Here is a 26,427-nt window from a genome sequence, read left to right on the forward strand (position 1 = left end):
CTGCTTCATACAAGACGATACATTTCCGCGCCTTCGATCAGAAAGACGACGTTTAACTGCCCGTTAATTTTCGGAATTCTCACGAATTTTTGAAAGATGTCGATTTGTATTAAAAATAAATAATAATTCTTTTAATAAGCGTCATATTTTAATTCCAAAGCTCGTATCTAACACGATCGACTATCGATACGTCTTGATATGAACAACTATAGAAGAAAGCTATACATATATGTGATAATAAAAGATAAGAACTCACCAATGCAAAACAATCTCGGAGCAAGTAAGTTAGTGTTTTCGAGAGAAATGGTCGAAGCATATGGTTCAATATATTTCAACACTTCGTTTAAAAAAGTTACAATCACGACGAAGATTTTGATTAACACCAACCTTTAGTTGTTTTCTCAAATTTCGTCTAGTTTATCCTAGCATGGTCGAAATTTTATTGTTGCTCACATTTCTTACAATTTTGTTTGTTTAAGGAGATTTTAGTTTTTGGAAACACAACATTCGTTATCTTTTTGCTGAGCATATCGAAAACAACAGATACAAATACAGTTTTGTTGTAGCGACGACGATCAAAGTAAACGGATATCAAAAGTGCATAGCATCTCTGAAAGCTCAAGATGAAAGTAGCCATTGTTGGAGGCGGAGTTGTTGGTTTAACAACAGCTTTGCAACTGCAACGCGAGTTACGTAATGCTGAAATTACTGTTTTCGCGTCCGACTTCGAACAAACCGTCAGCCATGTAGCTGCTGGAATATTTAGAGTGGGATCATCCTATTCTGGACCAACTGAACAAATAACAAGGTACGTATAATAACTTCTTATTAAAAACTTTCAAAAATTTTTATCTTATACCGAATTGAAATTATTTTTTTGGTCTACTATGGAAAACAACAGGATTTTTTAATTTTTTCGTTTCATTAAAAAAATGTCAATTAAAATCCTCTATTAGAGAATGGATAGGAAACTCCTATGAATATTACGATGACTTACGGAAATCTCGTGAAGCCGCAAAGGCCGGGGTAACTTCCATTTCCGGTTATATGTTCGCCAATTCTTCCCCGGAAACCGTTAAGGTAACCGCGATATTTAAAATTCTGTGCAATTGCGGCTATATCTTTTAAGAGAATTAATTAATTTTTTGTTGAAAATAGAGTCAATGGCTAGAAAAGGTGGTGCCAATATACAAAAACGTTTCGGAAGAAGAATTTCGATTAGTCGGAGGAAATTGGAAGTATGGATCGTTCTTGACGACTCTTCTTACCGATTGCACACTATACCTGCCGTGGGCCCGCAAAAAGTAACGCGTTTTTCTGTTAAATAAGATCAGTGTTTAACGTAAATATCGCATATGTTATATATACCTTATTCTTTCAGATTACAAGAAAATGGAACCAAATTGACAGTGAAGAAACTGAATTCCTTCGCAGAGCTTATTCCAGAGTGGAATCTAATTATGAACTGTACTGGTTTCGGTGCAAGATCATTGTGCAACGATAGGCGACTTGTTTCTATGCGTGGTCAGGTGATTAAGGTACGATCACTTTAACACATTTACTTTTTTCCCATTAAGACTCAAGAGTTTTGGGGTCGTTTATTCTATGTCAGTGTGTAATACATACAGCGCAAACTGGTAAAAAAAGTAATGTAAATTAAAAAAAAGAAGAACGATTGACTATTGTTACTGTGGAACGTATCTCTGTCGCGTGAGTCATAAAGGGATGGAGAAGTAACAATGTGTAACATTCTGAAAATCTCTTAGGTAAAGGCACCATGGATGAAAACGTTCTTCTATGGAGAATTGGACACTTATATTATACCGGGCATTAATGCCGTTACCCTTGGTGGTTCAAGAAGCTTTGATTCCGAGAACACAAAACTATGTCCTTACGAGTCGAAAGCTATCCGCGAACGATGCAACAAACTCATTCCAGCTCTAAAAAAGGCCACTGTCTTGCGCGAGGAAGTTGGTTTAAGACCACACAGGGAGAATAACGTCCGAGTAGAAGCTGAGCACGTTACAAATGGACTTTCCAAAGCAATCGTTCGTTTAAAGTTTTCATTAAATTCGTCGTGAGATTTCATTCCCGTTAATCAAATTTGTGTTCGCAGGTGGTACACAATTACGGACACGGTGGGTACGGAGTGTGCACCGCTCCTGGAACTGCTAAGTATGCGGTACAATTGGCGAAGGAACTACACAAGTCCTCTGTGGCAAAATTGTAATCTCGAACTAGGGTTTAACAATGATTCCGATAATAATATTCAAAGAAATTTGGATCTAATGTCCAGTAACCCGAGCGAGATGAATTTATTTTTTAGAGTATAGAGATTAATATTAAACGCAGAAGCAGTTGCCAATTAATAAGTTCTGAACTTTCAGCGTCTAACAGAAATAATCATATTTACTCAGGATACGTCTGCAAGAAATCAGTGTTTGTGAATATATGCGGTTTATTATTAACGAATTTACAGAAGAAAATCGTTAATATGCGCTAATACTGCGTGGTATCATTGATGTTGATTCTCATATGTAATACAATGCGTCTGTATTTCTCTGAAATATTAGCTAAAGGTGATTCCTTTCATTGCCAAAACAAATACATGGTATTTCACGGTGTCGCCTCATGTTTCTCTCATAATATGCTGCTAAAACAAAAAGCAGAACTATAAGGGAATTCTTTTTTTAAATGTCATTCGTCGTCTCTACGCTCCCGAGGACGATGCCAACTCGACGTGGTCGCCTGGTGTTGTCTTTCCAAGTAGACACCAAGATCCGCACGTGCAATGCATGCTCAGTGGTAATGCATCGAGGAGATGATGTTTAACAAACTCGAGAACATCCTTGCAAACTATCGTGTACAACTGCGTGTCAAGTGTTTGTTAAACGTGAATCATTCAAATCGTGAATCTCATGGTGACGAAGACCATCGAATTTCCATTCACTTTCCGCTACTTCTTGCCAGGCTTCACGTTCTTCCTAGGTGGTGCGCCCCATCGAAGTGCGCTGCTGTCCACCGTCAGCCTTGGTCTCTTGTACTGGCTACTTTTAATGTGTTCCTCAACTAACTTCGGCGTTACACAGATCACGTGTTGTCCCTTCCAATACTTCACCATATTCATGCTTTGCAATGTTGATATGATGTCCGTTTGCGAAATACTCGTCATCTGACTGTAAATTGCATCGATAAAAATTAAGTAGTCTTAGCGTGCTTACTGTATTTCAATATTTTACAAATACAGTTGTGCTTGGTTAAAGGGTACAGCCGGATAAAATGGTCAAACGAGCCCTCAAAGCTAATTGATCTTTCATCATACCATTCGATAGAGCCTCGCAAAAAACCCTGTGTAGCAAGTTTTAAGTCGATACTCCTACCACAAGGGTAGCTATAGGGTGAGCACGATTTTAATAAATTATGCTCTATTTCTTTTATTCTGTTTAACAAAATATTATGAAAAAATTCATGAACATTCTACCTGATAACACGCATGACTGTGATTTTTTTCCAAATTTTTGACTGCAGAATAGATTTTTAAAAAATTCCAGATACTTAAAATTGTAGATTTTATCAAATGACTACGTTTATATTATTACGGTAGTTGCGTCCTACTATGATTGTTAATCTGTATTTTTTTCAGATTTTTTTATAAAGTGCATTGTAGTTAATAAAATGAAAAATCGATTTCTTTTTACTTTCCTGTAGGTATACCATGTAAAATTTAACCGAACATTTCTGTATATTGCATCACTTGGAAATAAAACCTTAAATCTTTAATGCTGAGGGTGCCGCGAAAGTCTCTGAGAATCTCCAAGAGGATCCAGCTCCAATAGCTTCTGTAAGACAGCTTTCCTAAATCGCTTAACGGTTTCTCAGGACTCCCAACGGTTTGTTCTAATCTGCTTAGCTCGTAGCTGAAAGCAATTAAGAGTTTTCCATACCCTTGCCTCTGGAACGGCGGTAGGGTAAGAATGCACGCAACGTTGTTTCCATCGGGCGATTCTTTCTCCTAGAAATAAATCGAAGGCAATAAGATGTGAATTGAAAATCGAGTGTAAAATATGAACATAGACAAACTAATGTGTACCTTTGAGAAGTAACCAACCAAGTGAGCCCCGTGTTTGTCAACCTCACAGAGAATATAGAAAAGAAATGGTTCTACATCGAAATACAGAGTCTTATGGTCCAAGAACAATTTTGCCAACAGGCACAGGTTTTGACAATAAATCTTATGCTCTCTGCCATCAACTTCCCAAATGCTTAGCGTTCCTTTTCGATAGATTTCCTTTCCAACTGGTTGTCTGTGGGTACATTCACTCTAAAATAAAAAAAGTTTGGACTTACGTATTCAATTATATTTAATGAATATTAATTGTTTTAAGAATTATACTCTTACCATATGATACCTGTACGTTTTTTCCAAACGCATATACTTCAAACAATACTCGCAAATCCACAGTTTAGGCTGCTTGCCATACTCCTCTGGATACGGACTAAAGTACCAAGTATCAATCTCATACTTTCCTGCAAATGAACTTTTGAAAATAATAAGACCCTTTTCACACATTAAGTGTAATTGCAGAAGGGGGAAGTAGATTGATCCTTACCAATTTGTATTTTGTCAATGTATTTGACTTTTGTAATTGCTTCGTGCTCCTTTTCCAAAGCTGCTGTTGTGGGATCCATTTCTGCATATGTCTAAAATAGAAAGTAATAATAAGAAAATAGTACTGATAAAATAGACTACACTGTTCTAAAAATATTCTTACAATGAAGGAATAAATACCTTTTGAATGTGATTGATTTCATCATGCCTTCTCTTCTGGTTTCTCGTGATTTTACGATCCGAAGAATCTGCCAATAGATCGGTACTGGAATTCCTGTCACCACTTTTCCAGCTTCTGTCGCTCATGTCAAACCTGCTGGACATGATTCTGTCTCTCTGCACCCATTCATCCAATCTTCTGTTGTGTCCCTCGTAATGTACATAATATTCATAATGGCTTTCACCTTCATTGTAACGGGTCTGTATTATTTCTGCAGGATCTGGATAATAATCAAAATTTGCATTTTACGTAGGAGTTAATAAAAACCTTTGCTATGATATGAAAACGTCCATAATATTTCACAAAAAATAATGGACAGCAAAATAATGGAAAATTGTTATAAATAATTTAAAACACGAACACGCGATCGTTCCGTTTTTCTTTTCTGGTTACTTGTGTCTTACGAAACACCGAATAGAAATGAATTTTCACTTATTACGCATTTCCGTGTGCCCGATTCTCCGTGCGATATTTGATAAAATCCACGAACGAATAATACGGGGGAAAAAATAACGATGAACGTGCAGATGTGGTTAAAGAGGCCCGATTAACAATGTCTGGTTAATTTCTGAAGTGATACTGACTCGGACCGCGAGTGACATCATAATGTTTTGAAAACAAGTGCGGTTTATCGGAGCAAAGCCGGTAATACAAACAGAGACGCGAGACGCGAAAATCCAGGCGAATAATTCACGATAACACCGCAAGTTTCCGGGCGTATCAGCAGTGGTGAGATAATTAATATCACGTAATAATAATATATTTACGCCAGGAATCGTCGGATCTACGGACGAGGTAGTGCTCTCCTATATCGAGAGGCAATTCCTCGAGGCTGTCCGCGTCATCGCCCGATCCCTTCCCGCCATTCGTCAACGTGTTCTCACGCTTTTCTTGCTTCACCATCGTATCCTTCGTTCCTCCGGTACAATTCTCTTTATTTCTCGGCTCCGGCTCAGCCATTTTACCGACGAAAAATCACTGGTCGGTAGGACGATATTCGCCACTGCGAAATGCCCGAAAATAGATGAACATTGCACTCGCTGATGCAACGCGACCGATACGGCCATGAAATTCTCCACGGCGTATATCATACACATGCACAGAAAAGTAACTAGATCGTTGGAAGCGTACTTACCGGATGTGATGAAACCTCCTTCCTTCCATGCGCTGCGCGACAAACAACGAATGGGATGTTTAAATTCAGAGCTCGACGTTAATCGATTAAAGTTTTCATTTCATCGATTCACGAATTCTTACGATTCGAAAGAATTCATGGAATTAGTCGTCAATCGTTGACTGTAAATATTAACAGAGCTGGGTCAAATGCTATTTCAAATCGTGAATAGTAAAGAGTCTATTATATTTGAAATCATACGTACACTTTCGAAAATAAAATATTGTATTTGATAGAAAAAGTTTTCAAAATGGTATCTTATTCGAAGGATTCTCAAAAGTAGCTGGAATTATATTTGAGATATTTTAACTTATTTTTTCTCTTATTCATAACGATCAAATATTATCTCTGAAAATATTAATGTACAGGATGTATGAAACAAAATGCAAAGCCGGTTGTAGTGTGATTCTACACTTCTGGATCGATGGAGATTTGTAAAAAAAAGTCCGTGCAAAAATGTCGTCGATCTTGAATTTCAAGATCAACATTTTTTTCATTGTATGGTATAGTATAAGAACTTATAACGGAGAACAAAAGTTTTTTACTGTTTATTTAAATTAGTATTTTATTTGAATTGTAGAACAACGATTATTTAAAATGTAGTATTCAAAATATTTTTTCTCCGACGTTTTACCCCGCTCTGAATATTAATTGCGATTCTCCATCGTTGATTAACTCTTAAGCGGTCCTTCGAAATTTAACTTGAAAAATGCAACTCGATATATTTGACATTTATTTTTATCGAATTGATGGCAGACGCAATAGTTTACTTAAGGATTAAAAATATTTTATTAATTGCTAATCACAATTTGTAATGAAATATTTCTATTGTAATCTTATTAGTCGTCCATTGCACTATATAAATATCGTCTAACTCTTGAAGGCAATGATAAATATCTGCTTATTTTTCTTTCTGTTTATTTCATTATAAGTTTTCAATTTATTTTATTTAATAAATCAATAAACTCGATGTCTAATCTTCGTTATTACATTATTCATAATTATTCACATTTTAATTATATTTTATTATTTACATTATCTGTGCGGGCAGACATGTAGTACAATACTGAGTCTATCTGATAGAGACTGTGCGATAGAGCAAGTGGAGGTTATCAATGTAGACAGTGGTTCTCCACACACACAAATCACGTTTTACCTCTACAACTAGCTAATTCAACGTGAATATTTTGTAAGCAACACAGTGTCTTGAAAATATTTATGCTATGTAAAAAAATTATTAATTATAATATTTGACGAAAATTGTATAGCATTTAAAGACTCGTGCTTATTGAATATACATATGTACCCCCCTATTATATGCGATATGAAATATTTAAATCGTCGATTATCAAATATTGTATATAAATACGTATCTGAATCGTTCATTTGTTCTTTGTGATATTTATGAATATATATACAGAGAGGATAGATATATATATATATATATATATGTATTTCACATATAACTATAATTTACATTTAAAATACATTAATTGTTAAATGCTATTCGAAACAGTATTTTAAGTATATATTTTGAAATCTCACATCTATTTAAAAAGATAAATTGTCGACGCGCATAATGCATTTTTGTCTATATATAGCAATATATAGTAAATTATGCAGCGCTTCACGAACGCATGTTTCTTTTCGAACCGGCCATGGTTCAAATAAAATCTTTGCGTAACTCCTTAATTTTTTGATAAAAAATCAAACCTCGGTTTACTTGAAGCGTAATTCCTTCGAGTCGTGCGAAAGTTTTACGAATATGGAATTTTAAGGGAGTGCACTTCTCTTAATCACGTAACCTCTGTATAGTTAATTAGATTATCATGTACCATAGGAAAATGAGATCATGTCAAAGGTTCCTTACGCTTCGAACAATATAGTGAACGATGCATTGATCTACTGCAATATTAACATTACTAATGATATCAGACGAGTCTAAATGTCATGACTATGTTACTACGAAACAGGTAAAATTTATTTATTATGTAATGAGTATAACATATACAACTTGTCTTGTGTTTAGTTTCTGCTGCTGCTGAAAGGAAATAATAGAAATGACAGACTCATTTCCATTTGATTATGACATGTCGACACTCTGTTGTTATTTCCGTAAAAAATTTGTATAAACAAATTAAGAATTTCATTTCTTTATATTCTTTGGAAAATTTTTAGTGGTTTAAGTTGAACCTCTTCACTGCACACAGTGTGTAAACACACCCAAGTCAAAACAATCGTTCACAACATACAAAATAATTCCCAACAGTTATTACACTTTTACTATCAATAAGTTCTGTTACGTAGATTGAAGAATAGAACGATCGCTGTTGGTCTTGTTATATTGGCTACTGTACTTTATAATGAGTTTCTAGTCTATGATATACAAAAGTTCAAGTGGTCCGTGCGAGAATGTTCAGAATGTGTGAAAGTGTTACTTGTTGCGGATCCCCAGATACTGGGCAGAAAAACAGAGGTTTATTTTGGTGCATGGGTGGCACAATGGGATAGCGATAGGTATGAATAACAATTGATCTGTTAATTAGAGTGTTTCATGAGTCTTTGAAGATTGTTTTATAACGCATCAATGAATCAGTCAAAAGTAGATTGAATCAATTTATATTAAATGTTGCAAAGACACGTGAAATGACTTGATAAATTTGTTGATAAAAGTCTTTACTCTTGACAACAAAATTTAGAAATTGACCTCGGTTTTGTTCCACAGTGTCTTATTTCCAGGTACTTGAAGAAGACATTTTCAAAAGCATTGGATCATTCTCAACCGCATGTAGTTGTGTTTCTGGGAGATTTGATGGATGAAGGACACATTGCTAATGCGGAAGAATTTAGAGATTACAAGAGAAGATTAGATTCTATATTTGACATGCCTGATCACATAATGGTAGAACTATCATCATATGTGTTTAATAACTGTTCCTGTTTCTATCATACTTGGCTTAATTTTACCTTTTAGAAAATTTACTTGCCTGGTGATAACGATATCGGAGGTGAAGAAGATTCAGTCTCATTTAATATGAACAACAGATTTAATTTTGCGTATACACAGCCTGACACCTTAGTTTACAAGTCTGTAACATTTTTCAAGGTAATGTCGAAAGCATTTGTATGAAATGTTTTCATTTGGATCAACGAATTGTAATATTTATTGTTTCTACTAGGTAAATAGATTGACGCATACAATGCCGGAAGCTCCGAAAGATGCCTTTCTTAATGATTATGCTGAGAGGAATACAACAAATGTCGTGCTCAGCCATATGCCTTTACTGTTCATGCCTGGTGCTTTCGTGCAAAATGTATGTACTACGTGCCCACAAAATTTTAATTTCATTTTGCCCAAAAATGTCGGGTTGACATTTAGGATTAGGATCGAATATTCTCGAGAATCCCGGTATATTTGAGAATCCTGAAATTTTTATTAACAGTTACATTTCCTTAATAGGTGCTGAAAGAATTGTCTCCTCAAATTATTTTTACTGCACACGAGCATAAAGCCATGCATATCAGTTTAGATACAGCCACAGACCAATTGAGTGAGATTTGGATTTTACCTCCTAAGGAATCACCTTTGTATCAATTAAGAATGGATGTAGGGGACATTCACGAAGTGGAAATGCCTACCTGTTCGTACAGAATGGGTACACCTCATATAGGATATGGCTTAGCCTATATTGGTGAAGAAAAATAATGATTTTATGTTAAAGTATTGGATTTACATATTTCCTAAAAACTAATCCTGCCCCTTCATTTTTAGATACTCAAGAGAAGACTGTAGAATTTACTATTTTATGGCTACCAGGAAGATTTCCACATTTGTGGATTTATGTTTACGTTGGAGTATTCGTTTTAATATTCAGTATTTTTTTTTATATATCCAGTTGCTGCTTAAAGAATCATGCCGGTTATACTCGCATGTCTTCGATTTAATCCACTACTTAATTAAATACAGTTCAAGCCCGTTACTTAATATCAATGATAACTTGACATTAGAACTGAGGTACAAAGATCCGTCCAATAAATGTGATTCTGCTACCATCTGTGTCAAGTTTCCAAATGAACATTGTGATGATCACTTTAAGATCCAATGTTTGAAGAGGAATAGAATTACTAGCAAACGTGGCTGAAAATACTTAGAAAATGTTCCTAAATTATCATGGTTAACATTTGAACATTAATATTCCTTTTTAATGAGCCCATTCACGTTTTACATTAAACATCGACTTCGATGTATTCTTACTCTTATCAGAAATTCATTGACATAAGAAACGATGCCAAAACTTGTTTATCGGTAGCATATGCAAGTATTAAATACGAAACGTATAAAAATCAAACAGGATTTCCATGAGGGATATCATGTTTTTTTTTCTCTGTAGATTGTATTTTGTGAAATAGTGTATGACAGTAGTTAACAAAACTAACATGACAAAGAAACAACTATGTTTCACCCTATTTAATTAAATGGAACTTGACAAATTGTTGAGCAAGGATTCCTTTTAGAAGAGAGAATTTATATTTGTGTGTAAAACTGTATATATCTGTTTCTTCGAAATAAATATAAAGCGTTGAAATTTGATTTCACTTCATTATTATACCCTAATTTCTCCATAACCGTTCTTCTTTTTTTTTAATATTATGTAACTAAATATATTTATTGAATTGCTACGAACAAAACGCAGATTCTATGAATAAAATAGATATTTATTTCTTTTATTCATAACTGCTATGCAGATGGAACTGTAGTAATTAATATGTAGCAATAATAGTAAGAATCGCACTACTCATTTTGAAGAAGGAGCACAGTGAATCGACCAACTGGCGCCCACTACTTATACTTCGCTGGATTGTTGTTTCATTAATATGTATTTAAACATGCATGATCATGACGTAAAATTTAAGAAACAATCTAGCAGGTTAAAAGGAATCAACGCCAAATAAACTCATTTAAACTATCTGAGCAAAATTAACTGGTGAAGATCAATACCTATACGGAATTACGAAGACATTGTACAATTGTATCACGTACGATGGGAAAACGAAAGGCAACTGGCAATGCAGGAAACCCGAATCAGGATTTATGTGACTTCTTAATGGGTAATTTTATCGTTGCATTATTTATTGTTACCATCACGAATTTTATAATCATCTTTACGAAACGTAATGGGTTTTAATATTATTTTGGTGTCGTCAGAATGATCGTAACCGTGATCGTCACGCATGACAGATATTTTTTAATTTTTCGAATGTTTTTCATCTTTTAAAGCATTCATGATTTGTTACTGAAATTACAGAGTTGGCGAATTACGAGCGGAACGTCAGCAAAAATATTTACAAATACAATGCTTATCGAAAAGCGGCTGGCACTTTGAGCGGCTTACCCGAAAGAGTAACAAGCGGAGATGCAGCAAAGAAGTTGCCGGGAATTGGTGAAAAAATTGCAAAAAAGATAGACGAGTTTCTTAGTACTGGGAAGTTGCGGAAATTAGAAGATGTACATACGTTAATTCATTTGCTCAGTAATGCACTGCCATATGGATTCCTAAGCTTCATGTTTCCTTAGATTAATAAAGATGAGAACAATGTCGCAATTAATTTGTTGACAAGAGTGTCTGGTATTGGGCCTGCAAAAGCAAAGGAATTGGTGGACGATGGGATGAAAACCATAGATGATTTAAAGAAACACCAGAGTAAACTCAATCACCATCAGAAAATTGGTCTGAAGTAAGGCAATCGAAAATTAGAGGAACTGCTATTTGCAAGATTATATTTATCATTTTGATAATCATTTCTTTTTCCAGATACTTTGAAGACTTTGAGAAAAGAATTCCTAGAGAAGAGATAGAGCGATGTGAACAGATCATGAAAGATGCTATCAGAAAGCTGGATGATGAGTATATTGTAACTGTTTGTGGCAGTTACAGACGTGGTAGAGAGGAAAGTGGAGACATTGATGTCCTGATAACACATCCAACATACTCATCCAAAGAGAAAGATTCAAAGAAAAAAGTTTCGCTCCTAAAAGATATTGTTGAACTCCTTGAGAAGAAAAAATTAATTACTGATACAATATCTCTTGGAGCAACAAAATTTATGGTGTGTTAATTATCTGCAGGGCACTGATATTTAAATATATTGACTCTTTTTTTTTATTTAATTCAGTGTTTGTTATCGTATCATGGTTTGTTTTGCTAAAGGAGAGACCTAAAAATCACAGATGGTCATAACAGTGTTAACTTGAGTTGACTACATGTTATGAAACTAAACTGGACCACACTTTACGTTTCTTTTTACGAAAGAGTATAATATTATGACAATCATAAGCTAATTTATTTTATTTGTAGGGCGTCTGTAAAATTCCAGACGATCGCAGCAAACCTTATAGAAGACTTGACATCAGACTGGCACCTTATAATCAATATTATTGCGCTGTTCTTTATTTCACTGGAAGTGATCTTTTTAATAAAAATATGAGAGCTCATGCTTTAGAAAAGAAGTATACTTTAAACGAATATACATTGAGACGTCTCACTACTGAAGGTGAGCCAAAAAAAAAAGAGAATGTACCGATAATATTTTCAGCGATTTAAATACAGCATTAACAGATTTATTTCACCGTAGGATTGCCGGGAGAAGCGGAAAAAATAACATCGGAGAGAGATGTCTTCCGCATTCTGGGATTGACATACAAAGAACCAAAAGATCGAGATGCTTAAATGAAAAAATCTGTGACCCATTCGTCCACTTTTTTCTACTAGTAGTTTGTCTATCATTCCGTCTTTCGTTATGGAAATGTATTATATGATGAATACATTTACGTTGTCTTTATTTATAAAAATAAAATACATCATTTTAGATAATCATCAAAGGTAAAATGATTATCCGCAAATTTATTTTTGGTTAACTACTATGTTAACAGTTGTTTGACGCACCGGTTTCGTTCTGTTCGCACACTGTTCTGTGCTTGTGATTACAAAACTCGGTACTTGTTTCTTATTCAAATGTTAATTATGTAAAAGTAACAAAAGTATCGTGTTCCTGTCGCGATACGTGGGCAGTCGTAAATCTATAATATCATACTGATGCGAGTATACTTTTTATACAGTTATAATAATGTCCTTCCGATATAGTAAGTAAGCGGCTATCGTCCATAATATTGTTGTCCATAAATTCATAGCTAAAAATGTCCCGTGTGTGCGATAAGACAAGTGCCACCACCACGGGAATAACTTTCTCGTTAACAAGTGACCTACATAAAGGAAAATTGGATTCGCACCTACAACAAGTATACCACGTTAATATTTAATCATGTCTATTCATCCACTTTTCGGTCGCATAATTTCGAACACTTACCAGCGTAGATAAACGGAGCTCCGGTCCAGAATTGTCTGTAATCGATAAGAAAATACAAAAACGCGAACAACAAGAAAGCGAAACTGGAAGTAGACAAAACGAAGGACAAGCTCATCATCTTTTTGCTGATTGGAATAGCACCTCCCTGCCTCTCAAAATTACATAGAATTCCAGCGATGATGCCCTAAAAAGAATGCATTTATACCACCGTGTCTGAGATTCGTTTGAAGCCAACATTTTGGAAACCGATTTTTGATTCTAAAAGTTATATTGGAGTTGACTCCAAAGTTATATAAGATTTGCTCACCGTGACCACTGCCCATAGCAACCATCTAATAATTCGGAAATTGTACTGGTAGAAGAGTAATAGAATCTTGCCAGCATGAACACCCAAATAGACAATCAAAATAGCTGATATAGTGTTCATTAATCCTGAAATTAATAATGCAGATCGCAAAGGGTTAATAGTGCAGATCGCTTCTACGAAAGAAATAAATGAAACTTGTGGCATTCAATGCGTAAAGTGTTATTTGACTATCATACCTTCGGGATCGTAAGGTAAAGTAGTACCATAGACAGGATCTGATGTCTTAGAGTACATATGACTTCCAAAGACTGATCTGTCTATGTAGCCAGCCGCGCCAGCGGTACAGTTCATATACTTTCCGCGATGATCCAATTCACCACCAGGTCCAAAGTAACCCTTCGGACAGTTTGGTACAGGCAGAAGGAAAGTGATGAGAGTGTGAGTGGCCACGATGGTTCCCATAATTAGCCACTGGGGCCAGCTGTCTATTATATCGTGAAACGACGCAAATCGACCAAACTGGAGCAAGGTATCCTAACAAGTAATGTATATAGATATCCATTGTTCAGGCAAAGAGGTTCTACTGTTCGAAAATAATAAATTATATGCAAACCTGAGAATATGGTTTCATGAAGATTATTTCTAGCGTGGCGCACACGAAGTACGTTACAGCCAGTAATTGAAGGACACCGGGAAAACGAAGCTCGTTCAAGGATTTACTATATATGGAGTTTATTATTAATCCGAGAAATATTAATATCACTGCTCGTTGAAGACAACGTAAAGTTATTTTTATACGGGAAGTTGTAATACGAAGTTCTGCACGCTTCGATATCGCTATCGTTAAACCCATGGTCCACGCGAACCTGTGAATTTATTGTGGAGTTCATCGCACAGTACCAGCTGGATAATATGGTTTGAAATTAACAGCTGACTGTAACTTACCAAGGAAGTACCAAGTCTGCTACAGTCAGTCCAAACCATGCACTGTGATTAAACCAGACATATTGACCTCCACCATTGTTGACGAATATCATCAATAGTACAGCAATTCTGCAACAAAACAATTGACATTATAAATGAAAAAAGAAATCGGGTAGGATTTGTGCAAAACTTACCCTCGGAACGTATCCACGGACTGTATTCTCGTACTGGATTTTGTGGTTCTGACTGCTGGAACAGTTGCACTTTCTGTCTCCTGAAGTCTATCCAAATCCTGAAGTACGGTTGAATAAATGATAAATGAATACGTTAACAACAATTTATCTAGTTACTTACGCTTATACTAACTGCGTTATCAGGTGACAATTTTCCTTTTATCACTCGTATAATGACCTTTGACATTGACCAAACAATCATAACTAAAATATATATCATAAAAGCTGCAATGATCGCTGAAAAAAAAATTAATCGCGAGTTAATGAATACTCGATAGTTTGTTGTCTATTACATTATTACGAAACACAACTTACGAAGATAATTCTTTGTTGGTTCACGTATGACATAAATGTTGGAACATAATTTCTCATCTGATATATTCCATCCATAACTACCATGCTCTCCAAAGTTATATGTTGTACTGAAATGACATTATTAATAAATCTGTTGTACAAGATTGCTGTTGAAGGATTAAACAGTTACAGATACTAACTGACAATACTCCAAGTACTTGGATCCTGAGTTTTGAACTCCATAATACATGTGTAATGGGTGTTTTGTGCTTACTATTAAACTTGTATTGCTTTCTGGTGGTAGTATAGCTTGTTGTTTACCAATACCCTAGAAACAATTGTTAATGTACATGTCTGCAATGAATCGATACGAATATCATTTTGTTTATATCAAGAGACATTAGAGGAGACGAGCAAACGCAGACAAGAAGACAGACAAAACAAATACAGTAGGTTCTTGCTCATTGTACGCCCAATCAAATGTCCATTCTTTATGATACCTCGTTCATGGTTATAACCTCAGATCTCGCCTGAAATTCAGGTCTCATTGTCATGCAATGAGTGAGTATCGTTGCTGTCTCATAAAGTGGTACTCAGAAGGAATGCGAAAGGAACTTTCAAAGAAACTGACTGGTCAAGCACACACGGTCGAGTTGCATACATTTCGCTATTCACTAAGATTTCTACTACTACTTCAAGTGTATCGCATCGCGTGATGGTAAGCTTTGCTCCCCTTGTCCCTGTGCCAACCCAAGTTTCACGTTATGAGACAGTAACAGTATCTACTGTATTCAAATGGAGTTTTACTAATGTTAAAGAAAGTATTTTACTAATTAAACCTATATCGAAATACACATATAATCCAGAGGGCATACATTTCTTATGAGACTATAAATGCTTACCCAATAAGCTTCCCATGCGACAGAGTAAAAGTGAACCGAAGCATTGTACAAATTTAAAATGCTGAAGCAAGCTTCGTCTATATCCAGCGGCTTACTGGCATCAGGGCATTCATATGAATTTCCACTTGTCAAGTCCATTTTGAGAAACACTTGGGTATATGAAACTTCTACTGCTTATACCCAAATGTCAAACAATAGTTTCAGAGATATTAACTTCACTCGACCCATGAGACAGTCACATCTCTGAAATCAAATCAGCACGTGAAATCTTAGTCAATGGATAGAAATCGTCGTTGTCGATAAGGACTCTTTTTCTCTTCATTGATGCCGTTGATACAACATTTCCACGAAACGGTAGAACAACATAATGTTGTCTGTCGCTGACATTCACCCGATTAACGGGCACGAAGCACGAATACAAATGACGATTCAAGAACGAATGAGAGGCAGATAGTTGTAAACGCCATAATCTCGGCGAGCGTGGCTGTCAATAATCGAGAAAATCGACGTACATAGTATGCGTCACTCGGAGAATTGCGTAATTGAAATGCATAGGAAAGAAAAGGCTACTCTTATCAAACATTACATTGCTGTCCAATATGTCGCTCGCAAAAAGGAGAAACGTTGCACATAGCGGTACTTCCCCTACTTTCAATACTATGGATAGAAAAATACAGGAACGCAAATCCTTACACTTACCGAGTGCGTAGTTTATATACGAATTCATCGACAACCAAACATTACCGGACGCTTACGATTCATCGACAAGTTGGAATAATAACTTCGGTCCTGTTATCCGTGTAACTTCCTGTACAACGCAGAACAACGTCTTATGTTTCGCGAAAAAATAGCGACATGCAGCGAAACGCAAGCTCTGTGACGAAGAACGGCGCGAACAAAACCGTGAAAATGTCTTGTGACGTCATCGAAATATATTTACCAGTATTTACATCTTGACTGCACAATGCTTATTCTTTCGAACGGTTAGGTACTACAATATTTATACCGTGTCCCACGTTCAATTCGATGCAAATTCACAGAATGATGTTGCAAGAATACTTTAAATCGCTTTGACAAACCGAGCGTCTTTTGAATCCTGTATAATAAATTGATCTGCGCGCATCATTCACGATTGGATATTGTTTCTTTGAATTGCAATCAACGGTTATATTCAATTGAATGATTTGAATTTAAATTATCTTTGGTTTCCAGTAATGTTAATGTTTTTTTTGTGACCTCGAAGGTTCTTGCAGTTTCAACGACTTCTAAATTTTTACCTTATCTTCCCTAGAGGATAGGAAGAACGAGGTAAAATACACTAACGCAGAAAAGTTCAAACAGACGTTGGCAGAAGGGCAGAGGATAATTAGGGCTAGGAGTATTAGAGACCAAGAGGGCTAACAAGGATTACTACCAGAGAGGAAAGGAGAGTGCTCACGCTCGGGGTTTAGTGTTACCACTTTTCTGCATCAACTTTTTAGTCTGGAACAGAACCTGCATCATCTTTTTAGCCTGGAACAGAACCTGCATCAACTTTTTAGCCTGGACCAGAACCTGCATTATCTGGAATCCGCTGCTAATGATGCAGGCGCAGACAAGGTATAGGATAGGAGTAGACCAATCACTCTATGGGGTTTCGTGTCTCACGATCTGAAATAACGACATCATTAACAACAACTAGATTTCTTACGCCTTCTATGCTGACGAACGATAAATGTTGCAACTAGATCCACGAGAAGCTTAGACCATATACCTAATAGGTATATCCGCGGGGCTCTAGAGTCTAGAGCCCCGCGGACGTGAGACAAAAAAATACATTGGGTGATTGGTCTACTCCTGTACCTCGTCTGTGCCTGTACCTCGTCTGTGGTTCCAATAATTTTTAGGTCGATAAGGTAGTTATCCAGTCTACCATTGTTGACCAACCATCGGTTACCAACCAATGTCACGTACGCGTGACATGGTTGAACCTGTCTTCCCAATGCTGCTTGATTCTACTGTGCCCATGTTTCAGGATTAATACACGTCCACTACTTGCGTGATATATGAGTGACATCCGTGATCTCGCACAGCATGACATCCGGAGAACGTCCTCTGCAACAATGTCACTTTTCCATATTTTATGATTAGTCTGCGAGATGGGTACAATTTAAAATAGTGAAAAGATTAAGAGAACTTATTAAAATTGTTAAAGAAGGAAAGAATTTTTTACTTGTCCCGCGCCTTTTATCATTGATGTACAATATTTTTCTTTCACATTTACATACAGAACAACCCCTAATATCTTCCTTCTGTCGCTTGCAATTGATACAGGTCATTTGTATATTAATATTTTTATATTCTATGAAATACAGTGTATCATAATTTATAATAATTATGATAATTACGACTAGATTGCGGATTTTTATGCAAAATAAAAATTGTTTGCATTAATTGCAAGACATAAGAACCAAATAGGAATTTATTTCTCTCTTTAGTGGTTTTATTAAGTTGCAAAAAGTGTGATGACGTTTTTCAACTCTTTTAATGTTTACACCGTATAAAAACACACCGATCATTTTTGTTAAAAACGCATAAAATCCGCAGTCTAATTATGACGATGAAAGCCGTCAAAAACGTTAGCGCAGATAATAATCAATTCCGCATTCTGGGTTTGGAATGCTATTTTATGATTACTGTGAAGTATTGACATTGGAATGGTTCACTGACCACATACTAGTTAGCCAGCTGATAAATATTTAGTCGGACACGACTAAGGAAGCCCCCGATAGGCGGCAGTCGCTGGGCAACGCATCTGATAAACCTCAAAGCCGCGATAATGATTGATAAGACTGGTATGATTTAAGTGCTCCATGTGCCCACGAGCACATATCAAAATCGGTTCGCGGTCAGTAAAGAAACGATGGTTGTCTTCTTTTTCTGTGTACTTTCGTTCACCCGGACCGCCATAGCTATCCTCTCAAGTCGGTTGTTTGGTGCAGTAGATCGACGACTTCAACAGCCACGGGACAAGGACTCTAGGAACACCATGGACGATCAAGTAATTCGTTTACTTAATGTATTTTACTTAGTTTCTATCCGCTGAGAAAGAAAATCTTTCTTCTGGGGAAGCTCGCATTTCTGAAAAGAAGGGTTTCACAGGTGTTCGTAGTGTCTCTGATCCTCTAATCGTTACGTTGCTTCGTTTCAGAAATTCTTTTAGTTCTTCGTTGAATTTTGTTCATTGAAAGTGAAATCGAAAGTGATCTATACTCTACTCGCTTCTATATAAATATTTATTTATTCATATTTATATAGTGATCTCTACTCGCTTCTATGTGAATATTTAAAAAAGTGCAGGGATTTAAAGATCATTTGTCGAGTCTCATTTGGTTGGACAATTGCCAGGTTTCATAGTTTTCACGAGTTTTATGTGGGTAGAGAATTGCAAGACTTTGCTGAAAGTTACAAATTTTTGAAATAAAATAACTCGGTATTTATAGCAGAACGCCGATACTCTGTTGCAACAATGTTTCAATAAACTGCGTAAAAAGTAATGTGATGTCACGTGCGAGGATGATTCATAGACTACTAACGGTTCACCAGCGAAACTATTTTTATCACCTTGATATCATCAATATGTGTTGTTGATTCATAGACAAAGGTGAACGATTGTTTTGTTGTTTTTGTTTACGTGTAGCCTTTATTGAAATAATTTGAGAAGAATTAATCGAATGACTGTTTTGAAAACACTTGATAAAATGTTTCACAATTTTTACGCTCTATTGTTCGGTTTATTTTTGTACGCTTGCTACATGATTAATTATCTTTCCGCTAGAAACTGCACGAAGCAGATACAATTACATTGTTTTAAGAGAAAATGAAACAGGATTAGATTTCTTTAAATCATATTTTTTTTTTTTTTTTGAGAAATGATTTCCGAAGATTCGCAATATGCCGCGATTTCTCGAGTTGCCTATTTCATTAACTTCTGGAAAACCATAGTTTCCAATGACTCACGCGCCTTACTCTCTCGATCGCAAATTAATCCTGATTGTTGCGTAATGCAGATTTTATCACTGAAGAAATTCATCGAACACACGAGGATAGTGCTCCGAGTCCGAAGAATATTGATTAAAAATAATTTCTCTTCTGAAGTTCCTTTCATCACTGTGAAAAACATGCTCGATCTGAAAATTCGCAGAAAGTGAAGAGGAAATAGAGAATTTGTCTCAATCTCGTATCGCTTCATAGCGGCCATTTTCTCGGCCCTTTGGTCCCGTCCATTTTGAAGCGAATAGGCAGCGTAACCGAACTATTTTTATTTACGCTAAAAATTGGATAAAATGAAAACTGAGACGTTCATTCGAACAAATATATCAATACAAACATTGATGGTCAAGGTTGGCCAAGTAATATGATAAGATGGCAATGAAAGCGTTAACACGTTCGCTATCACCGTCACACACGTGTGACGTCCACAGTGTCGTAGTTTAAATACAACTAGTCAAATTTCATTTTGTGCACGTTGTTATTTAAAGTCATAGAACAAGCGTAACATTCGTGGAGTGTATGAGATTCGTTTCTTAAATTAATATTTCACAAAGAAGATACGTTTCATTTAATCAAACATAAGCATTGAAGAAAATGGTGGTGGCGAACGTGTTAATATGGATTAGAAGGAAAATATTTTCGCCCGCCAATATTATGTTGGCGACTACTTGCAACAATTAGTTGCAGGACTGTGTCTGAGTTCGTCGATCTTGCTCCAAAGACGAAATGCAAGCTCGCGATCTAATTTTTGCTGGTCGCGTCTCGGGACTTTGATTATCTCTTCATCGGTCGCCTCTTCCACGATGTATCCGGCCAACTTAGAATCTCTCCTAGACGAAAGATCGAGTTTTTCCTCGTGATACCGTGCGACGACAAAAAGAAAGAAAAACAGGATGCACGGTACACCTAAACAATAAGGTGCTGTTGCGATAAGGAAGTGACCTAGAAAGATACCAAGACAATGAAGTGCCGTAGTAACAATAGAAGGGGACGGTGATTAACAGCGCTAAATAGAATCGAATATATTCAACTACTCAAAACCAAAGTTCCGGATACAAGACCGATAGCACACGCGACGAAATCACGATTGTTCAATTCTATCGATCCCAACAATCCTCTATTCAAGGTTTATCTGATGATACGGTCTTATCGTATTGGTCATAGTTTTGCGATAAATCGGCACGTTCCCCTGATAAACGGTGATCACCCTCGATCGATGCACCGAAGATTCACGCTTCTGGAAAAATGATGCGTTGAACGATAATCGATGCACCTTGACAGATAAGACACAGGTGCTTTTATTCCTACATTGCGTCGTCTGACGGCGGAAACTGCAATCTTTCGGCATTTTTCATAAATCGATCATGCAAAGTGAATCACGTCAGATTAGGCTTCTAATTGCCGCTTCGAACGTTCAAAGCTGTTCGAACCTACTGTTTCGAGTAGTCGAAACAGCTCAACAGTGATCAGAGTTGTAAGAGCACGTGTCTGTCAAGAAACCTACGCGCATCTTTCGTGACCAAATATTCATACTAGCATCAACGTTTCTATACTTCTTCATTCTTGACTTCCAGCGTTCCATGGTTCGCCACGCGACATCCACTTCCGGATCAATGGACCAAGCTTCCACGAGGAACTCGAAAGATAGCGATTCCACAGATACTTCAATGTTTTACAGTCCTCGCCAGGACGAGGATGATCATATTAGTAGACACCCTCAGTAAGAGAATTTTTCAAAAAAAAGTTTCAAAATTTTTCAAAATTAGAAAAAAAAAGTTAGTTAAAGTTCTGCCTACGTTGTAGCAAGCCAACTATCCTGGTGAAATCGCCGGTCATGAAGGACGACACGCATTATAATATGAATCATAAGAGGCGAGGCAGGTGCGTGATACTCAATCACAGAAAATTCGAGATGGGACCGGACTGGAACCGGAAAGGGTCCGAGGTCGACGTCCTGAAGATCACGTCAGTTTTCCAAAACGTGCTAGGCTTCGATGTGATCACCCACGATGATCTGACTACCGAACAGATCATGGACACAGCTAAAAGACGTAACTCTCTTCTTTGGAATGGCTATATATTTACAGAGCTCATATAAAAACATTTATTACAGTTACTTCTGAAAATTTTTGTTTCGTACAAAGAGCTATAGTTTCGCGATGCAGGACAAGAAAGAATTTGTTGAGCAACGAATTTTGAATGAACGCCATCATTTGCAGTGAGCGAGGAGGATCACAAAGACAACGACTGCTTTTGCATGTTCATACTGACTCACGGTACTACTAGCGACACATTGTACTCGAAGGATTGTCCGTACTCTCTGAAAACCGTCTGGCAAAAGTTTACCGGGGATCATTGTCAAACGCTGGTCGGAAAACCGAAGCTTTTCTTCGTGCAAGTAAGTCGATAGGTCACACATTCATCTTCGAGATGAAATTTCTCAATTGTGCTCGCTATTATAGATCCTCTCTGTTTTTAAATATTATTTTTACGAAACTTTTACCGACATATTTGTGGCATTTCCTGTGAACTTCAAATGTCCATTGACATACTAATAGTACGATGATTATAGTGCAATTTACAATTTAAAATGAACCAGAATATACCTTTAAAAGCAAGTGTAAAAACTTTCTAGCACGGTGAATCAGTGTCGCCAGATGAGGGGAGGGAGCACGAATTCAGGGGAAAAAGTAACCCTCTCTCTGCCAGAGCCGGATTAGTCACGTGACATTGTGACATATGTATGATAGAGAGGAAATGCGTCACGTGACCGGGCCCTGGCGGAAGCGTAGGGGAAAAGCGTCGTAGAAGGGGAGGGGTAGAGTGGGAGAGAAGTCTTAATCTGGCGACGCTGGCTTAGCGACACTTTTCCAGGGCCCGCTCTAGCGGTTACGACGCCCCGGGCAAAAAAACAAATTGCCGCCCCTTTTTAAGCACTAAGCACCGCGCTGAACAAAATGACCTTTTTTTTTTAGCAAAATCGTCTGGCAAGGGCAGCCAGAAATTTTCTATTAGCTGAATATTTAAAACATCAATATTTTTCTTACACTTACAGCCAAAGCCAAAATGGCGCCCCTAAATTTTGGCGCCCCGGGCGAATGCCCGGGTTGTTGTCCCCCTAGAGCGGGCGCTGACTTTTCGCTAAGGAAAGGTGTTTTAGTCGATATAATATGTGACGTACAACCATTCTTAAGAGTATCAGTATTGGTCAAGGGTAATTGGTGTCCAATATTTCTACCGTATCTCATATTTAGCGGATAGAAATGAAGAAGTGGTGTCTGAAGACGATATGATTGAAATACTCTTCGAAGATTCGAGCATGCAGAAGGATCCGCAGTCTAGTTATTAGGCTGCGGAGAAACCTGATGATATATATGTCGGTTTGCAGGCTTGCAGGGGCGATAGTTACGACAGCGGCGTTGGGGTGTACAATGCAGGGTACTCGGAGACAGACTCGGTCGCCATAGTTTCCTACAAAATTCCCACCCACGCGGACTTCCTGATCGCACACAGCACTGTGGACGGTAAACTTCCGCCGATTAGTCGAAACTTCAACCCCTTTTCAGCCCTCCGCCCTTACCAGGTTGAAGCACGTCGCAGCTAACATATTATTTCCTGTTCGAAAGGTTTCTACTCGTGGCGTAGCACCACCGAAGGCACCGTCTACGTGCAACAATTGTGCGAGGTGATAGAGGAGCACTGGCAGACCCACGATTTGGCCGAGATGATGACCGTAACTGCCCGTCTTGTTGCCAACGAGTACAAATCCGTTCACCATTTGCCCGACAAACACGAGCAGAAGCAGATGCCTTCAACAACGTCCACGTTGACCAGGAAACTTCTTTTTACCAAGAAGGATAAGACTGCGTAGTCGAGGCGAATCCTTAATGTTAACACATTTCACGCATTATCTATCGGTGGTTATAATTTTGAAAAATTTAAAAAATTTTTTAATCCACCGTCTGTGGCAGAGGATTTTTTAACCCTTTGCACTATAACATCGAGCCAGACTCGTAATGGAGACTTCGAACAGAATCTGTTGAATATGTATGTTTTTTCTTTTTTTTAGGCATTATCAGTCAATTTCCTCTAAATTGAAATGAAATTCTATTTTATTGTGGCCAATATGCAGTCACTGGAGAATACGTAGGTGTACAATAAATATAAACTTTATTTTTCCCTAGTAAATTATAAACGTCAAAGAAGTTGCAATCATTGTAACAAAATAGATCGTAGTGCAAGGGCTTAATAGATCCTTTAACGGCAATAGCAGCTTCAATCGTAAACAATTCACCTCCAGTAAAACAATGGAATGATCTCGTTTGGGATTGTTGGACAAATGGTAATTTTTAAGCTTGCTTTTATTACAGTGCAATTATTGAAAATCTTGTTAAGAAGCTGCCGGTAGATAAAGTGTTAATAGGACGTCCCCTCAAGTATAGTCTTAACACTAAACCCATCACGGTCAAATGACCATGTCTGTTTGATCACTATTGAAATTGTAAGCACGCTTTCATAGGAAACGATTGAGTAGACTTCTAATCATACTCAATCTTCTCACCCTTATAAGGTTGCATACACAAGTCACGCTTTGTATTTCATAGGTTGAGTGTTAAGGAGATCATCTAGCTAATACCATAAAAAATCATTTCACCCTTTAACGCTCTTGTGGCAAACCGACATGGTTAACTTCGAAATTTCAGTATTGAAAAAATGCTGAAGAAAATACAGGATTGACTGTCCGGTTGCTCGCACAAGGGTTCATTTAGTACGAAGCATTCTTTAAATTAGTTAGGTCTTTTTAAGTCGGTCCAGTAGATTCTCTGAAGTCGCGATCTCTGCATTCTGTGAAAATCTAAAAAAAAAAGTTGACTTCTCTAGGTTATCGAACGGCTAAAAAGGTTAAGTGTAAAAATTCCAAAAAAAAACAAATTTCATTTTTTAATAGAGCCTTCTATTGAAAGCTCTGGTTGAATTTAGTATTTTAATTTAAGGATCCCAAAAATATCCATATCAATTTTTTAACATTTTCATTGTCGACAGCTTCTGAGACTTTTACGACATGAAAAACGTAAGTTTCTTTTTCGCAGTTTTTTGGGGAAAGATTCAGTTCCACTCAACGAATATTAAAGATCGATTTCCTCCGGACATAGTGCGACTTTAATTCTACGTTTTCTTTTCTTCCTCCCACCGTCGCACGAGAGGCTTTAGTAATCAACGTGAAACTTTCTATAGTACCTACAATTGATCTATACAATTAAAGGAAGTATTGCTAATGTATGTACATTCGATACCGATAATTTATAACAGCGATAGTTCGCAGGCAGGAAACGTGCGCTTGAAATTCAAGATGGCCGCGTCGCGGCTCCTCGAACAGACAAATTAGGTGTAAACCATTAGATGTAAATCGTTCGAACTATCCAACGCGTAAAAGCATTAAGCGACTACTTCAAATAGCTCGACAAATGGCGGCTCAAATGCCTCGTGCGGATCGTCCCACTGTGATAGATGTACGAGAGTACGTTAATAACTTAATTTTCTCTGTCCTGGCTCATGACGGATGACGGCCCACGACGCTTCAAATAGATGATTCACGCATGCCGTTTACAAATGGCTGATTTATTAGTTAGGATAATCGTAATCCGGCTGATGAGTCCCGGCTGAGATTTGCTCGGATGATTCGTAGGAACGAGCGTCCAGAGTAGGGAGCACAAAAACATAATATATTTAATTTTCCACAACCACAATAATTTCTGCTTTGATTTCTCGGAATACCTCTAATAATTTAAGAAAACGCCATCATTTACGTGTAAATTACATTACTTGTTTAGGAATGAGTGATAAGAAAATGTCGTCATCTTGAATATATCATTAAGGATAATTGTCAGTAGGCTGTACAATACACAAAAGTAGATTTGCTTTCTTTTGACTGATGTTCTAAGTACAATGTTTTGTAAGATTTTATAAAAACAATAAAAACAATTTTTTTGTAATATCCGAGCCCGTGTAGCTGTGTTTCACACATTTTTAGAAGGATTCTATGTGATGCAGTAGAAATGCAAGAGAAATTCTACTCGCAGAATTTATGGAGCGGCAGGAAAGTTCGCTAAACACGTTCCAGGCTCGATTTGCAAGCGGCGAACAGCTCCTGGCAAATAATATCCTGGGAGATCGATCCTGGCCACGGAACACGAGGCTGAAAGCGTTCCGAGCGACGGAATTATTTAACGCGAGGAATATTCTTAGTTCTTTCTGTGGTCCATCGAAGATGGTTTTTCCCTTCCGAGCCTCTTCTGTCGGCGTCGCTTCATCTTGATCTACAATTTCATGCCTCCCTCGCGTTCCCTCTCACCCCCTCCTCTATGTT

At 37.1% G+C, this 26,427-nt stretch overlaps 6 protein-coding genes across 12 annotated transcripts; 4 read left to right on the forward strand and 2 right to left on the reverse strand.

Moving 5' to 3' along the window:
• Positions 1–270: 270 nt before the first annotated feature.
• Positions 271–2,625, forward strand: Daao1 (D-amino acid oxidase 1). Its single transcript, XM_076786835.1, has 6 exons — positions 271–808; positions 957–1,080; positions 1,159–1,304; positions 1,382–1,538; positions 1,767–2,048; positions 2,117–2,625. The coding sequence occupies exons 1-6, from the start codon at positions 624–626 to the stop codon at positions 2,228–2,230; spliced, it is 1,008 nt and encodes a 335-aa protein (XP_076642950.1). The 5' UTR covers positions 271–623; the 3' UTR covers positions 2,231–2,625.
• Mof (males absent on the first) lies at positions 2,438–7,141 on the reverse strand. Its single transcript, XM_076786831.1, is given in 8 exon segments — positions 2,438–3,176; positions 3,768–4,012; positions 4,091–4,321; positions 4,400–4,527; positions 4,611–4,701; positions 4,790–5,049; positions 5,597–5,803; positions 5,806–7,141. Coding segments are annotated over 8 exon segments (1,503 nt in total). The 5' UTR covers positions 5,927–7,141; the 3' UTR covers positions 2,438–2,956.
• A 473-nt stretch (positions 7,142–7,614) lies between these two features.
• Positions 7,615–10,594, forward strand: Mppe (Metallophosphoesterase). The gene is made up of 7 exons (XM_076786839.1): positions 7,615–7,976; positions 8,311–8,520; positions 8,743–8,905; positions 8,978–9,109; positions 9,183–9,317; positions 9,464–9,695; positions 9,776–10,594. The coding sequence occupies exons 1-7, from the start codon at positions 7,954–7,956 to the stop codon at positions 9,946–9,948; spliced, it is 1,068 nt and encodes a 355-aa protein (XP_076642954.1). The 5' UTR covers positions 7,615–7,953; the 3' UTR covers positions 9,949–10,594.
• A 192-nt stretch (positions 10,595–10,786) lies between these two features.
• On the forward strand, positions 10,787–13,185 carry LOC143353475 (DNA polymerase beta). The gene is made up of 6 exons (XM_076786847.1): positions 10,787–11,112; positions 11,310–11,509; positions 11,579–11,739; positions 11,817–12,111; positions 12,360–12,555; positions 12,637–13,185. Exons 1-6 carry the CDS (start codon positions 11,046–11,048, stop codon positions 12,729–12,731), a joined length of 1,014 nt encoding a protein of 337 aa, XP_076642962.1. The 5' UTR covers positions 10,787–11,045; the 3' UTR covers positions 12,732–13,185.
• Positions 12,825–17,412, reverse strand: LOC143353473 (heparan-alpha-glucosaminide N-acetyltransferase). Of its 6 annotated transcripts, none has more exons than XM_076786843.1 (12): positions 17,306–17,412; positions 16,029–16,271; positions 15,327–15,454; positions 15,148–15,254; positions 14,954–15,069; positions 14,794–14,891; positions 14,621–14,728; positions 14,289–14,541; positions 13,912–14,209; positions 13,676–13,800; positions 13,369–13,552; positions 12,825–13,291 (listed from the first exon to the last, which is right to left on the reverse strand). In XM_076786843.1, exons 2-12 carry the CDS (start codon positions 16,164–16,166, stop codon positions 13,113–13,115), a joined length of 1,734 nt encoding a protein of 577 aa, XP_076642958.1. In that variant the 5' UTR covers positions 16,167–16,271; positions 17,306–17,412; the 3' UTR covers positions 12,825–13,112. The 6 variants fall into 6 exon arrangements, with proteins under 6 accessions (XP_076642958.1, XP_076642960.1, XP_076642959.1 ...); XM_076786845.1 differs by lacking the exon at positions 17,306–17,412 and adding an exon at positions 16,728–16,913 and having other exon boundaries at positions 13,912–14,194; XM_076786844.1 differs by lacking the exon at positions 17,306–17,412 and adding an exon at positions 16,728–16,908 and having other exon boundaries at positions 14,966–15,069.
• A 1,483-nt stretch (positions 17,413–18,895) lies between these two features.
• Positions 18,896–26,058, forward strand: LOC143353476 (caspase-1). 2 transcript variants are annotated; one of them, XM_076786848.1, is made up of 6 exons: positions 18,896–19,068; positions 21,635–21,780; positions 21,864–22,111; positions 22,280–22,458; positions 23,410–23,584; positions 23,687–26,058. In XM_076786848.1, the coding sequence occupies exons 1-6, from the start codon at positions 18,931–18,933 to the stop codon at positions 23,929–23,931; spliced, it is 1,131 nt and encodes a 376-aa protein (XP_076642963.1). In that variant the 5' UTR covers positions 18,896–18,930; the 3' UTR covers positions 23,932–26,058. The 2 variants fall into 2 exon arrangements, with proteins under 2 accessions (XP_076642963.1, XP_076642964.1); XM_076786849.1 differs by having other exon boundaries at positions 23,449–23,584.
• Positions 26,059–26,427: the final 369 nt, after the last annotated feature.

Source organism: Halictus rubicundus, chromosome 4 (assembly GCF_050948215.1).
Source record: "Halictus rubicundus isolate RS-2024b chromosome 4, iyHalRubi1_principal, whole genome shotgun sequence".
Taxonomy (NCBI): Eukaryota; Metazoa; Arthropoda; class Insecta; order Hymenoptera; family Halictidae; genus Halictus; species Halictus rubicundus.